The following is a 15,480-nucleotide window of genomic DNA, read 5'->3' on the forward strand; positions in this document are numbered from 1 at the left end:
ACACCCCCCCCCCCAAGAAAAAAAAAAAGAAGAAAAACACAAGCCCAACATTCATATCATTATTCAATACAGTATGTCAAAAGAGCACAATGATCATATTTTGCTCACGTGAATGGAAAATGCGTACTTGAGTTACAATTTTTTAGCTGCTCTGCTACCTCACAAAATCAGCTAGTGCAATATGGATATTGAAGTTCCGCTATCTGTCAGTAATATTCGCTATAACAAAGTAAATTTCCTACAGCTAATGTATAAATGAGGATAGCTTTTTTCTTTTCAGTGCATAGAGTCAGAGTGGCAATTGTAACAATTTTCATATTACATGATCAAAATCTGGACTGAGAAAACTTTGCAACATCTTGTAATAGTACTACTAATGACACCCACTTTAGAAAATAAGTGGAAAGATATACATTGTATTGGGAATCTAGCACATCACAGGCAGATGTGCTACATCAGTACACCAATGAATTATGTTATTATGCCACACTGTTGGTGATTCAAACCATCAATGACCATCAATGAACATACAAAAATTAAGTCCAAGACAAAAGGCCTATTAGAGAATGAGAGTTGAATTGTACAATCTCTTCCAATATATGTGCTCTGGCAATAAAATGACATAGACGGGTATTGACAGAATTAATTTCAGATAATTTGGTACCATGGAAGGTTCAACTTGAAAAAAAAAAAAAAAAAAAAGATCTTTGCTTTAAGTTTGAGTAAGTGCAAGACATAGCCAATGACTGACCAAGATCGACAGATCAGAATTCTCAGTTTTTACAGTCGTTTAAATACAATGAGGTTAGCAAGTGTTGTTTAGACAAGTAGTGCAAAGACAGGATTGTACGGGCAAACTGCCTTGTTATCAATATTTCTGTAAATTTCCAAAGACGAGAAAATCTCTCTTTGGTTCCAAACCTTTCGCAGAGTATTACCTACGTCAATCTAGTGGACTAAGTATCTCTACACACTGTTGTTGTCTTTTACATCAGCATACATAGGTGGTGATTTACCTTGGAAAACTGAGGAAATCATGAAATTATGTTACAAAGGAATAAGTCATAATGTCAAATGAAAAGACAGAGTAAACTAAATCAATAAATTACTCAGATGGTCCTACCATTTTTATGATGTAAAGCGTATAAGATGTTCAGTCCAACAATGTGAGAGTAATAACTATCAGATTTGTTCGAGGGAATTCCACCCAAAAATGCATCAAGTAATTTGGCCCTAAGAATGTGCACAAACACTGCACCAAGTGTGACTCTACGGAATTGTGGATTTCCACACTCTTTCCCATAAAGTGTGTCCAATTCTAAAACTAGAGATGATATTAATATGAATCATAATAAGCCCATATCTGATACAACTTAAAGAGCCATTAAACACAGAATTGTAAAAGTAACTGCAAACTTGAGCACAAAAACTAGAGGTTATTTGTTTAAACTTCAGGCCACGGAAAGGCCAACAAAGAGACCTCATACTGTACTTTAAAGTCATGCATCGAGACACATACAATTTGATATTACCAGGGATGGACTAACAGCAAGGCCAAAAAGCATAAATGGAACTGCTGTACATTCTTTCATGCACTTTACAGATTTTCTAATTTCAGTAAGCCATGGTCAATCCAAAGAGGGAAAAAGTAATAATATTCTATGTTAAATGAAGTGAAGATTGCCAATAATGATCACAAGTAGACAAAACAAAATATCGCAAATCATACTCCAACAGGATCTACCTCTTATCATCATGAAAAGAATCTCCACCTCAAAAGCAATAATGAATTTAGAAGTAAAGGGGAACCTCGTTACAATGAGGATATCACGGTATAAAATCAAAGAAACAAAATTGGGACATGCAAAATCACCTTGTCATGAAAGGGTTTTGTTATATCAGATCTCTGTGAGTTGCACTGTATTCAATGTGAGGCTACAGAATACTACTCTACAGATAGGCATAATGTTCAGACAGATACGCATTGCAAAAGGTCTGCAACAGAAGTTACAACAAAATTTACAACAGAGCTGAGAGGGTGTTCAGAATACCACCCTTGGTTAAGTACCTCATCAATCACACAAAAGGGTAATAATCATAGCAAACCCTACTCACAAACAACCAAAAATTCTACAATACATGTCTTGCTGCATGAAAGTAGAGTAAGGTGAGGAAACCTGCCATCACCCTCGACAATATAGCTCATGATGCCTATAGTGATCAATGGAGTGGCACAGCTGTGAAGGTACTTAAAACATCGTGGTGGAGTCGGTCGACGACAGAGAATTTGTTGCTCCAGAGGTGGTTCTCATTACGCCGCAGAAACAGCGGTGTTGCTGACATTATCCAGAGTAGCAGATGAAGCAGTAACAAAGAGCTGACAATTTCATGAGCCCTTTGGAGTTTGCCAACATAAGTTTATATGGCAGTAATTGCCATTTGGTAGCAGGAGTAGAATTAATGGTATTGATAGAGTCACATTGGTAGTAGTCTAAATGATATGTAATAACTTCCAACACCAACTGCATTGTCAATTGAAACAGCCACGTAAGGTACCTTGAATTAAGATGTACAGATGTGAGCATCAATAAATTCCATTGATATGGCACACAGATTGGCACATGGCTCTCCATGTGTCAAAATAGGATTCGGTAATCAAGGGCAAATTCACTACGCAGTCATAGCTTTTAGAAACATGTAGGCTCAGTCCATCAGAGTTAACCCGCTATCAACCACCTGCGATCTTATCGTACATGGTATTGTACTTGTCACACGATGGCGTCTTCATTTTCTTTCCAGATTCAAACATCTTCCTGTCACCGAAGTACCTTGCTTGCTGAATCACTCTTTCCCCTATGAAACACAAAGTATAAAAGTGAGAGAGAGAGAGAGAGGGGGAAAAAAGAATGATGATCTATTCTGCCAGTATTTGAAGACACTAAGAGTGATTCCTGTTTTTCTTTAAAATTTTCATGACATCTTACAATCATTTCCGAAGAGCTGTGTAGGGAAGAGAAATGGAGCGGACACTGTGAACAAACAGAATGGATAGACTGCACTAATCAAGGAAGAGTGGGGAAGCTGCGGCACTTCAGCACAGAACTGAGGCATGCTCGCTTAAAAATATCCTCCACTTCTTCACTGTCTTTAATCTGCTCTTGTGTAGGAGTTGTCCACTTTAAGCTAGGTCTTCTAACTGATCAGTATGATCTATCCATGATTTTTATTCCAGCGTTAAATAGCTGTTCAAAAGATTCTTCTTATGCTTGCAAAAGCCACTGGAATCTGCCCTTCATACAAGAAAATTTACAGATTTTAGGACAAATCAGTAAAGAATTGACTAACAACTGTGGGCAAAACTTTCAAACTAATTTGACTGTTGCAAGTTTGCAAATATCCTTTATCAATCACAAGCCAGATAATTTTAATAGGACTTTGCATCGATTCTCTGGGATGTGGCGTTTACTTATTTCAATTTTCATTTGTTTTTAATGCAAAGGGTTTGTACAATCAAAGGATAAAAGCTCATAACAATATCCAGCTATTTATCAAGTATTTACATGATGAAATTTGGCAACAAACCATCATTGTATGTTTTCTTTTACATTTTGCTTGGTTAAAACATCCAAAAAGTGACGAGTACAAGTACCAGTGTGAGTAAGTAAAAAGGTATGAAATTATAATATGATATTAGTTAAGTGAAGTACTTTGTTACATTCCATTCAGTAAGTAAAATGTAGGGTCCATGTCTGGGACAACCCTCAGTTTGGGAAAGATGGATACTTGTACATGGGCTGTTGTCAACACCAAGGGGTGAAGAACGAGACTCATGGTATCTGCCTTCTGAGAGGTTCCGGTACTCACTTTTGTATTTTTCGTCGTAACAATTTCTCCTCAGCATCATGATGTATTCCTCGTCCACTTCTTTCTCCACCAAGTGTATTCTGCCGGAGTATTCTTTCTCGAATCCTCTCTGCAAGTGATTTAATGGACAGTGTTTACATGCACAACATCTTTTTCTTCAGCAGCACAATACTGCGAGCAGCAAGATTAATGCAGCCACTACGTGAATATGCAAGATGATTAAATATTTCTGAAGTTTACCATGGTTTCAGAAAAAAAAAAGAAATATGCCTAAACATTTGAAAATGAATACTAATAGTTTTTAATCAGTCATGTTTCTGTGAAATATCCACACACGAAAAGGCATATAGCTATCTCATTTTACTTTGTCACTGTATCTGCTTTCAAAGCCAAATGTTTTGAATTATCTTCATCACTTTCTTTAATCCTTCCTTCTTTTCTATCAATATGGACAGAAATTGGGTCACTGAAATGCAAACTCAATTTGTAAGTTGTTCATATCTAAAGGACAATTCCTAACCAGCAAAGAAGTTAGTGTGAAGAGAAAGAGGTAAGTTTTATAAGCACACCAGTGAAAATTTGATAAAAATCAGAAGAAAAAAAAATTAAAAAAATTAAGGTACATGTGAAATTGCGAAGATTCGCTATTTTCAAAAAGCAGTGCTTGAACAGTCAATATGAATATGCAAATAAGTGAGATGATGTAATCGCCTCACGAATCACCCACCTCATAACTTGCAATACACTGTACACAAAATTTGAAATGTCCAGTTTTTCTGTTCAAAGACAATTATACCCCCAACCAAATCCTAGTATATCTGACTGATCATCATTTTGATGTTATTAAGCCTGTAATAACATTGTTTTGCACTTTTATAGCAGTAATATCACATTTTTGCCAAATGACAAATGGAAAATTGAGAGGTGATGATATCTTCAGTTTACTCATCTGCATATTCATATCAACTGTTCAAGAAATATTTTGCAAAAAATAAGTAATATCTAACATTTTATAACTTCCTTATTTTTAATCTGATTTCCCTCGCTGTGCTGGTAAATTTTTAATCTCTTTTTTTAATCAATTCATTTCTGGTCCAGAATAATCTATTAAGACAGTTGCTTATGCTTCTGACAATCATTCATGATAACCACCAATCAGAGTGGGACAGACACACAAAGGCGAGTTCTACCTCCCTGGTAAGATTAAGCCATGCACGACTTTCTCAAGTCCGTCAAAAAATCCTGTTACTGTGTACACATTCGTAAGAGACGTACCGTACTTACCTTTACATAATACATGACATCATTGGGTGTTCTCCTCTCCTCCTTATATGCTCTAACAATTGCAAGGGAAGAAAGAAACAAAGACATACAATGAATAGTATAAAGACTAGTGTCAGGAGGTTCCTATCACCTCCCTCTCTTTCTTACTCTTTCTGTCCCTCTTTCCTTATCTCTCTATTCCATGAGCATCATGTTGGACCCCCTTGTTTTATTGCATTAATGTCACGTATCAGCGGTTACCAAAGAGTCAAGCTTCAAACTTATTGTTGGCAACCGTCCTGTATGGTAATTCATAACACATGTAATTATGTCAAAGATGTATGTGTAATGAAAATTGTTGAAACTGTAGGAAATGAAGAGAATAACTTAAAAAAAAAAGAATAAATCAAATCAAAGCAAATGATATGATATGATTGGGATGAAAAAAAAAATCTGACCCACTTCACAGTGGCAACAAAATCTGATAAAATACACAGTACGTTCACTTTCTTATTTACTTTGTGATGATGCAAAAATACCTGGACACATCAGTCTGTAAGGGCCCGGTAGAATTTTCTTTCTCATCATTACATCACATCCCATAGAGGATTAAAAACAGCAATTATTTAAGTTGCAGCATCACAGCATTTTTAAGTGGGCGGGGGAGGGCAGAGAGACATCATGTAGATCACACTTCGTAAACAGAATAAGATTGGATTGTGTGTGGGTGAAAGAGAGAAGCACAGGTACTGTTCATGTAGCAAACACATTTTAAAACTTGAGACATTGTAAAACAGTGCCTTCCTTAAGATATCTCACACCTTGACAAAATAGCTTTTCTTACCCTTGTCTAGATAATCTGAAGATGGGGTCACCCACAAACATGCTGGAGAATAATGACATGACAACTAGCAAGAGAATCGGCAGCACCTGGATCAAGAATGTGTAGTTCGTCTGCAAAGATAAAAAAAATGAATAAATGAATAAGATAAAAATAAATAGATAAATAAATAAATACATAAATACATAAATTCAAAAACAAACAGTAAACCTCTGGTTTCAATAATGCAAGGTCTCTTTTCATCAATATCAAAAATTTAGAGCAAATTCTTGTTAAAGAAATTACATGCCTTTGATCATCACCGCAAGGCTGCATTCCTTTCCACTGATTTGCCACAACAGCCACAATGTAAAAAAGTTCTTGATTTTTTTCCAGTGTGCATTGGGGACAGCACATTATACAATCTACATCTACATCTAGAATGCATCCAAAACTATTTGTGATCAGAATGATGCCACATGAAATATTCCATTGATGAACACATTAAAACCTGGCTGACCACAGTAAGTGGTTTTGTAGAATGATCTGCAGTAGTTGCAAAAAAAAAAAAAAAAAAAAAAAAAAAGATAATTCTCCATCTATCTTTATACAACTTGTACAGTAAGACTGTTGGATATCATTCATTGTAATGTGCAATTGCTATTCAGACACTGTTATTTCTTTAGTAGAAAAAACAACAGAAGGTTTATAAAAAGGTGTACTCTTGTGAGGCTAAAACAGAGAATTGATAAAATTCTAGTGCTGTGACAACATACAACGTCTATCTTCCTAGAAACCTAGGTATATTGTTGGCAATTACAGCATATGCATCAAAGCAAATCACATATTACACTGTATGTGTAGTCCGTGAGAGAGAAGAGACTATTTTGCATACCTCTCCTGCCCTTCTCTCACTGTGGGCATGATGAAAGGCTTGTCTCCTTCTGACATGGCTTGAGGGAAATCCCCCATTGAAGAACATGTTGAAGATATCTTCTGGGCTTATGTCATCTGCATCAGAAAAATACAATTGGGGGTTTACTCAATATAATCCATTTTTACCTTAACAATAAAAAAAAAACAACAACAAATAATGATAACAATGATGAATGACAAAATGCTATAAAGTGCTGTCAGAACAGGCCAAAATGTGGGAAATATTGCCCTAAAAATGGTGTCAACAAGTGGTTACGCTGAAACTGGTGTAAGCATGATGCTTTTCACTCTCAACACACTTCTACATTCAGTTTGACAGCACTAACTACTAAACAACCCTGTAATGTTTTATTCCCCAGTTGGCACAGATGTCTTGCGAACAGAGATTTCCTAATCTACCTAGTCCCTATTGTGTGTGTTACCATGGCCTCTTGCTGGACTTTGGTGCATTGCTTCATCTGAATGGGCTTGCTAATGGGGGTTAAGTTTGGAGGGATTACCAAGGTAAGTGAATTCTGATGACAGCTCATGGCAAGTTGCAACTACATGTAAAAGTGCCTTGGCACATAAAGAGTTACCCTATTAGTACCAAGGATAGAATGACATTATGGCCAGTGGTCTTTTTGTCACTGACATCCAAAGTATGGATGGAGTCAAGCAGCAGCTTTGGAAACAAGACTGGCATACATGTATTCAGCAGCTGCACAGGTAAAATCTTTGCATATTTGTTTCACTGATAAAATGCAACAGATGAATTCACAGGACAGCTCTTTATGCTTACCTCACTGTTCACTTCTGCTTCAAATGCAGTCACTGACATTTTATTGTGCATTGCACAGCAAAAATAACTCTATGTGTATGATAGGTGATCTCAAAATGATGCCTTAACCAGTCAGAGAGTCAAAAGTTTGTTTGTTTGTTTGTTTTTTAAAGCTGGATAAGGACTAACATTACTCACCATCATCAAATCCCCTTGTCTCATAGTACCATCCATTGTTGTAGTAATGGTGCCTATGGGAATGTCTGTTCATCTGTCTTTCATTCTGGGACTCGTCTCCATACATGTCATACTTTTTCCTCTTCTCCTTGTCACTGAGTACAGCGAAGGCTTTTCCTATTGCTGTTTGCAGCCAAAGATATCAGAGAAGGCGATCACAAAACACACCTTACACAAACGTTGGCTACATTGAAAACAGAAAGGCATTTGCTACAATTGTAAACAATTGGACAGACAGAAAAGCTTCAAACTAATAAAGTCTGTTTAAGTAATATAAAAACAGCACATTTCGCAAACAAACAATAGTATACTCTTCAGCAAAAAAAAAAAAGTCAAAAATGCACATGAAGTTTGCCCTGAAGTGATCTATTTTTTGATACCATCATCTTGTTATTATCAATTTAATCATATAGAAAAGAATGTCAATACTGTAAAAGTGGAACTTTTCGCGGTGTTGAAATTTTCGCGCATTTCGCGCAACCCGAAACTAGCGCAAAAATAAAAGTACACAAATATTTTTGTTTGCCATATGTTCCAACAGTTGATGACTTGATTCCATGGAATTAAAAAGACACGAAACTCTTCTTACCCCGCCGAGCGCGAAAAATTAGTCGCGCGAAAATATCCACTTTTACAGTATTACCAGGCTGTAGCATTAATTATGGAAATTATTTTCCTTTGAAAGTGTTTAATGCATAACAAAACTATAAGTTACAAAAATTGATGATGACTATGACAATCGTATAAGATGAAATCCTGGTGACTTCTGATTAAGAACTTGATCCATATTGTTCAATGATTTTATACAAATGGTTAGTTGAGGAAATACTGAATCCTCAGCTATGCTCTGACGAATAGTATTGTAAACATGTACCTTTCATATAATGCTAACCTGAACTATAAACATGCATACAGAATGTAAATCAAGGCATGAACAAAAAAACCAACATAATTTTGCTGCTGAAGATATCTCTTAAGATATAATTGTTTGACAAGGAGCAAATGACTTCCTGATCTTGCCTTTGAATGCCTCTTCTGAGCCAGGCGCTTTGTTCTTGTCAGGATGGAACTGCAGGGCAAGTTTCTTGTAGGCTTTCTTGACATCTGCCTCACTGCAATCCTTCGCGACACCAAGAATTTCATAGAAATCCTTGCATTGCTGGATTCTGGAAGGAAGACCGAACAAACATGAAAACTTTAAAAAAAAAAACCTTGCACATGGAAATTACAAGAACCAAAAGATTATTGGCAACTAGAAATGGTGCTATAATGACTAGCATGCCTCTACTGTATCACTATATTCTCCCAATACTTGAGGGCCTACAGTACATCTCGACAATGTGAGACGACAGTTTCATATGATTGGCCAGAAACTGAAATGACATGCTTGAAAGTTTGAAAATACATGGAGTTGTTACTGTAAATATAGTGCACATTCCTTGCACCAAATTTCACTTGGATGGCAAAACTGTTTTGGAGAGCTAACATTTGAGAATTGTAACAAGTACATTGTATTGCGATTGAACTCTTTGTGCACTGCGAAGGTACAATTTTGTTGATATTTGACCTCATGACCATATGACGATTTTCAGCAGAGAAGTCTTTGCTGATCAAACTTGTGCTACACCTGCAAAAGCCTGTGCAATTTCACAGGTACAATGGGGTAACAAGTAAAATTGAAGCATTCAAGTCTTCACCCTTGACCTTTGATCTCATGTCCTCATACATAATAAACTTTGTGACACTTTGTGGTGGAGGCATAAAAACATTACCACTTATTTTCACAACTAAAAAAGAAAAAGTGCAAAGAGCAATTTCAAAAGTAAAATACCAGCAATATCTATACACTTGTAGGTCTATACAAACATGACATTACAAACACACCCACAAAAGTGCACCAGTTAAGATGGCATGTTATGCATACAATATTGAAGGATTGCTGATGAGATATCAAAATGGCATAGGATTATAGAGTGCCACAAACTTTGCATGGTCTGTCTTCTTATCACAACCTCTACCACTGTGTATCTTCTGCATCATTTTTGTCAATCACTCTATCAAGCTGCACTTACTTTCTGACAGCAGCTTGCTGCTCTGGTGTGTAATCTTTACGGGCATCCCCATTTGAGCTGGTGCCTCCGGATGCTGCCCACTGCCTTGAGGCAGAGTTTCTACGCTGCCTCAGTGGGGAAGAATCAGCTGGTCTACTCTGCTCATTTGATGAACTTTGCTGAGATCCACTGTCACTGCTTTCACTGCTGTCACTGACATTTTGCATTCTTTCAATTAATTCTGCAACAGGGCCACAAAAAAAAAAAGAAAAATAGAATTTATCAATAGCAAACTAGTAGTAATTGAAAAGCATAGGCCAAAGCCAAAGCTCTAGGGTCACCAATGCCGCAGTACCAGGGCTGCCAACTCTCACGCATTGAGTGTGAGACTCACACATTTTGGTCCTTTCTCACTCTAAAACTTTATTTCATATGCATGCATTTCTATTGATCTCACTCATTTTGACTCCTAAATTATAGCATTGGCCTATGGGAGTCTCACTCTCAACTAGTTTCCAGTGTTGGCAGCCCTGCAGTACCCATGGGTAACTCATTTCAAAAAGGCTTATCTGGTACATCCAGGTAATGATCCAAAATAAGCCACAATCTACCAGTAATCACATGTTTCTTTTGCCACAACCTATTCTGAAAATTCATCAAAATCCTTTACTGTAAAAGTGGAAATTTTCGCGGTGTTGAAATTTTCGCAAGAAAAAAACTAGCGTGAAAATAAAAGCATATTTTTGCTTGCCATATGTTCCTGTAGTTGATGTCTCGATACCGCGGAATTAAAAACATGCGAAACTCTTCTTATCCGGCCGAACGCGAAAATATCCACTTTTACAGTATTTACTTTTGCAGTAATATTGCTATAATATATCAGACAAGCAAACAAAAACAACCCATTTGCTAGCAGTAATGACATTGAATCAATCTGCCTTCAGAAGATAGGACACAGTGGCTTTAAACACATAAACATGACTTTCGCAGACGGGTGGTCTCTATGATACATGTAGGTTCAATGACATGCAAACTGCAACATAATATGTAAATTAAAGGCTACAATGCATCTTCACATGATTGATCTTTATCATTAAAAAAAAAAAATGGTCTCAAATGCAAGTTTCCCTACATCAAAAAGTACATTTATATGTATGTGATAAATATGAATAAGGCTACACGGTTGTAGGTTTCTACATGTTCAGTCTACTACAATATGTTGTAACTCTCTGTACATTCATGTTTAATCAAAAAGAGTAACCAGGTAGTACGGTGTCAACTCTCATCAAAATTTAATCTTGATTCAATCAAGATTAAATTTTGATTAGAGTACAGATTGTCTGCACGGCCATGATAAGTCAAATGGAACAGCCACAGTGCAATCAAAAAAGTATACAAAGGGATACATCATAACACAAATCAAATGCATCACTGACAAGACAACATTCATACATAAAATCTTCTTTTTTTAAAGTATTTTTCCCTCTGGATTTTCTGAAGGATGTCACTGGGTAAAATTAATCTTCAAAAAAGTACAAATTCTGAAGTACATTGTAGGCAGCAGCTGATTTCTTTTTCTTTTCCTTCACTTTTCTTATGAACTTGCTGTATTTACTAGTTTGGTATGCCAGTGACACACTATGTAGCTGAACATGCAGGTAAAATGTGAATTTCCTGGCATTTATAAATTTTCTGTGTTTCATTTTGGAAATTTTTGCGCATAGAACCTAGTAAGATAAGTCTGCGAAGTCCCACGCGTATTGATGGAATGTCATATATTACTCAGAGATAAACACGTCCGGAATTACATTGTACCATGCTGTCCAGTGATTATAAACGAATGCATATAAATAGAAACAGCTGAAGTGCATGCATATCCTCTGAGAGGTGTAATGGTTACATGTATAGTAGAGTAAGAGTAACAGTATTCGGTCACCTACCGGTATTCGGTCACTTATCACTAATCACCAGCCAGTAAGTTCTACTGTCACAACACACACAAATCACATCAATTCACATACTCGCACACTCATTATTCACAACAGGAAACTCCCTTAGCCCTCTCCAAAAATCCATCCAAAATCCCAAATTTCACCGTCAAAAGTAAAGAATCAGCGCGACTTTCCAAAAGCGTGCGTGGAATAAGCCCAGTTTTAAGAGTACGGGTCGCCGAAAAAGCGCTAAAATTCGAGAAATACACCATTCTCTTGCGGGATTTTTTGCTTATCGCAAGCTCAAAGTGTGATGGTATCGTCAAAAACGCAAAAGAAAAACAAAATTTCCATACACTGTACATGCAAATGCAGTGACTCAATGTACAAGGGTTGAATGCAAGTGCTGATTCCCCAGTATTCGGTCACCAACGGGGGCCACCACATCCCCGATGCAATTTTGCGCCAACAAGGTAGTGCGTGGCGCAATTTTTAGCTGCCATGATCCCAGCGTGAACACGCATTGACTTTGAACGCGCTCATCGCGTGACCGAATACTGGTTGCGGTGACCGTATTCTGGGGGATTTTCAAGGTGATATATTTTTGGATTTTGTGCAATTCTGTGAGATATTTAACAAAATGAAAATTGAGATTAAAGAAATTTGATATATTTCACATACATTGCTGTAGATATGATGTATTATTATAGATACGATGTAATACTATAGATATTACACGTATAATAGATATGATGTAGATATGAAGTATTATTTTAGTGTAAAAAATATTGCAGAAAAGCTTAAATGACCGAATACTGGGGGTTTTACCCTACGTCTACTAGTAGGTCAACTCATTGACCACTTATTTTTAGATCGACCATCTTCGCGCAATGGCTTTCTCGCGTATAAAATCCAAAACACGCGTGGGACGGGGCGCAATACGCTGGAACATTCTAACATGAACACATATCAAGAAAAATTAGGGGGGTACAGGTAAATAACCTGAGGAAAAAGGAGGTAAAAGAATTGCAGAAAATCTTAATTAGTAAATAAACATAATTATTGTTCACATACTGTACAAGCTGAAATTTTCGCGGTGGTTTTATTTTCGCGAATTTCGCGAATCGCCTTTGAACCGCGAAAATAACGACACGCGAAAATAGCAACGCACAAATAACTTAGTTCAGTTAGACCCTCGCAACCGCGAAATTAACAACACGCCAAAATGTCCTCCAAGTAGCAATTCGCGAAAATATCTGTACGCGAAAATTTCAGCTCGTACAGTATATTTGCCCATTCACTGGATTTACGTGCTTTTCAATGGGAAAAGGGGCGGTCGATTAAAATGATGAGCATCCTCCAAGAAAACTTGCACGGTCCATGGAAACAGACAAACGTTTGTGACAAAATTGAAAAAGTGAGGAGAAAAAAACGATAATGAAGTGGAAACCATTTTTAAACTAACATTAAATAAAAACAAAGGAAAAAATTTATCTGGTCTAAGTTAGATTATTTACAAATTTAGGTCAAAAAGAAAATACAGATGAAGGAAAGTCCAGATTCTTTTCCAGATTACAAAATGCAAACCATGACCAATGACATGACATGAAGCTTCTCTACTGCATGCTTGCTGTTGATAGTGGGAAATAAAAATAAAATAGGCCTACCGATGGTGATACCGATGAATACCGGTAGAATCTAATCTAGATTTCTAACGAGGTCTAGGCCTAAAAAAAGCCCTAACGTTAGAACGAGGTCGCGAGTGTGGTGGATCACGCGCGCCATTCACGGTGGCCACCACGTCACAGCAGCTCAGAATGAGCTTTATAACAAGACGAGTTCTTATATCTGTATAATACCATGAATACGGGTAAGACTCTACTACACTAACGTTAGCTGCTACCTGTACATTTATGAGGGTATTGTAGCTGGCTGGCTGGACTCATTGTCTGACATTGACATTCATCATGTTCATTGGCATTGCATCACATGCTATGCCGTACGTACCACGTACGGCCTACCAAAGGACGTATACTGTCAGTTGTATACCGCAACGTTTGTCGGTAGTTTAGAAAGCTATCTGATGAAACTCACCTTCCACTTTCCGAGACGGATACAATTTATGAGCTTTCTGCAAGAATTTAATAGCCTTCTCTCGATCACCAGTAGCCGAGGCCTTCAGAGCTATTCTTACGCATTTCTCACTTTCATCTCTGTTTCCTTCCATTTTAGTGGGTCATCAAGCGATTTCTGCCTTTCTTGTTCGGCCACCGGGTTCACCTTTGACACACACGTAAATTATACATCGGCGAGATCGCTAGAGGGCGTCATTGTAATCATCGCGACTGCATATCACATCAGAACATAGTTCTGTGGACTGCATGCATACATCGCTATTCATTTTTTTTTTTTTTAATGATCATATCTTTTTTTTTTTTTTTTTTAAGATTAAAAAAAGAACACTACTAGAACTCACAGTAGCGGATCCAGAGGGGGTTGCAACCGGCGCACGCCCCCCCCCCTCCATTTATCTTTCGCTAAAAACAAAAGAAATAAAATGAAAAAAATTAAGAGATAATTCAATTTTTTTGAACTCATTTAAAACTAAGTATAAGTCTTTTGTCATCTTATGTCTTTTTGTGTTTAACACACAAGCTCACACACAAACACACATTGAGTAATTCTGTGCTGTAGTTATTTCTATGTCATACGTTATGGGTGTATCTACCTGTCAAGCCTCATAGGCTTTTACTGATACATCCTATTTTCATTTTTCTTTGTTATAATGCACTCTTGTTTGTTCTATTGTATTTGATCGCTGAAAGTCATTTTAACATTTTATACCTGTACATATTGCGTATATATGCATGATTTTTATTTTCCAATCTTTTTATCCGAAGAATGAAATAAAACGAATGAATGAATGAAAATGAAACCCGGAAGTGGCACTGCAGAAATATTAGTTGCACCCTCCCCCCCCCCCCCCTTTACAGAATTCCTGGATCCGCCCCCAACTCAGTATAGTTACTATGGGTAGAGATAACTAAAAAATAGTGCTATTCATTGAGGGGCGCAGCCCGGAAGTGAATTTTATGTTTTGAGGCGTTGAGGCCCAAATTTTTTACTAGAAATTCAAAATTAGCAAAGTATATTTGTTTTATAAATATAAAAAATTCAAATAAAAGAAGGGGGAAAATGAGGTGATTAAGTCACATGGTAGATGCGAGGTTGTGGACAGTTTCTACACTGACCGCAAGAAGCAGGGCGTGATGTCACAATCAGCTTTGGACGTGTCACAAACGAAGTGACCTAAGTGACCCTACAGAGCAGCACGTGATGTCAGAAATACTTTGTGACATAATTTCACAAATAGCGTACTATGTATTTGGCAAATGTCATCAATTAAAAGTGACCTATTTTCCAATTAGTATACCATGGAGTGTCAAGCAGGCCAACATTCTGAAATGGTCAGGAAAAAAAAAAAACCCAAAACAATCCTGTGAAACTCTTTTAACCATTGTTAGAGGATAAATTCTTGATCCAAAATATAAAATGTTATTGTCTGTATATGGCACATATTTAGTAACTCTTAATTTATGGCGAATCGGGACCGTGGAG

General features: G+C 37.0%; 1 protein-coding gene across 1 annotated transcript; it reads right to left on the reverse strand.

Annotated features, from left to right (window-relative positions):
• Positions 1–1,156: 1,156 nt before the first annotated feature.
• Positions 1,157–14,122, reverse strand: LOC140229234 (dnaJ homolog subfamily B member 12-like). The gene is made up of 9 exons (XM_072309510.1): positions 13,957–14,122; positions 9,953–10,172; positions 8,901–9,046; positions 7,842–8,003; positions 6,843–6,958; positions 5,972–6,081; positions 5,149–5,200; positions 3,865–3,973; positions 1,157–2,853 (listed from the first exon to the last, which is right to left on the reverse strand). The coding sequence occupies exons 1-9, from the start codon at positions 14,087–14,089 to the stop codon at positions 2,729–2,731; spliced, it is 1,173 nt and encodes a 390-aa protein (XP_072165611.1). The 5' UTR covers positions 14,090–14,122; the 3' UTR covers positions 1,157–2,728.
• Between the last annotated feature and the right edge of the window lie 1,358 nt (positions 14,123–15,480).

Source organism: Diadema setosum, chromosome 5 (assembly GCF_964275005.1).
Source record: "Diadema setosum chromosome 5, eeDiaSeto1, whole genome shotgun sequence".
NCBI classification, from domain to species: domain Eukaryota; kingdom Metazoa; phylum Echinodermata; class Echinoidea; order Diadematoida; family Diadematidae; genus Diadema; species Diadema setosum.

Bases quoted from the DNA above. Each gene is read 5' to 3' on its own strand.
- LOC140229234 (XM_072309510.1), bottom strand. From the start codon at position 14,089: ATGGAAGGAAACAGAGATGAAAGTGAGAAATGCGTAAGAATAGCTCTG. The intron at 6,082-6,842 runs GTATGCAAAATA...TTATCTTTGCAG, and splicing joins GTGAGAGAAGGGCAGGAGAG to ACGAACTACACATTCTTGAT. The intron at 3,974-5,148 runs GTAAGTACGGTA...AATCACTTGCAG, and splicing joins ATGTCATGTATTATGTAAAG to AGAGGATTCGAGAAAGAATA.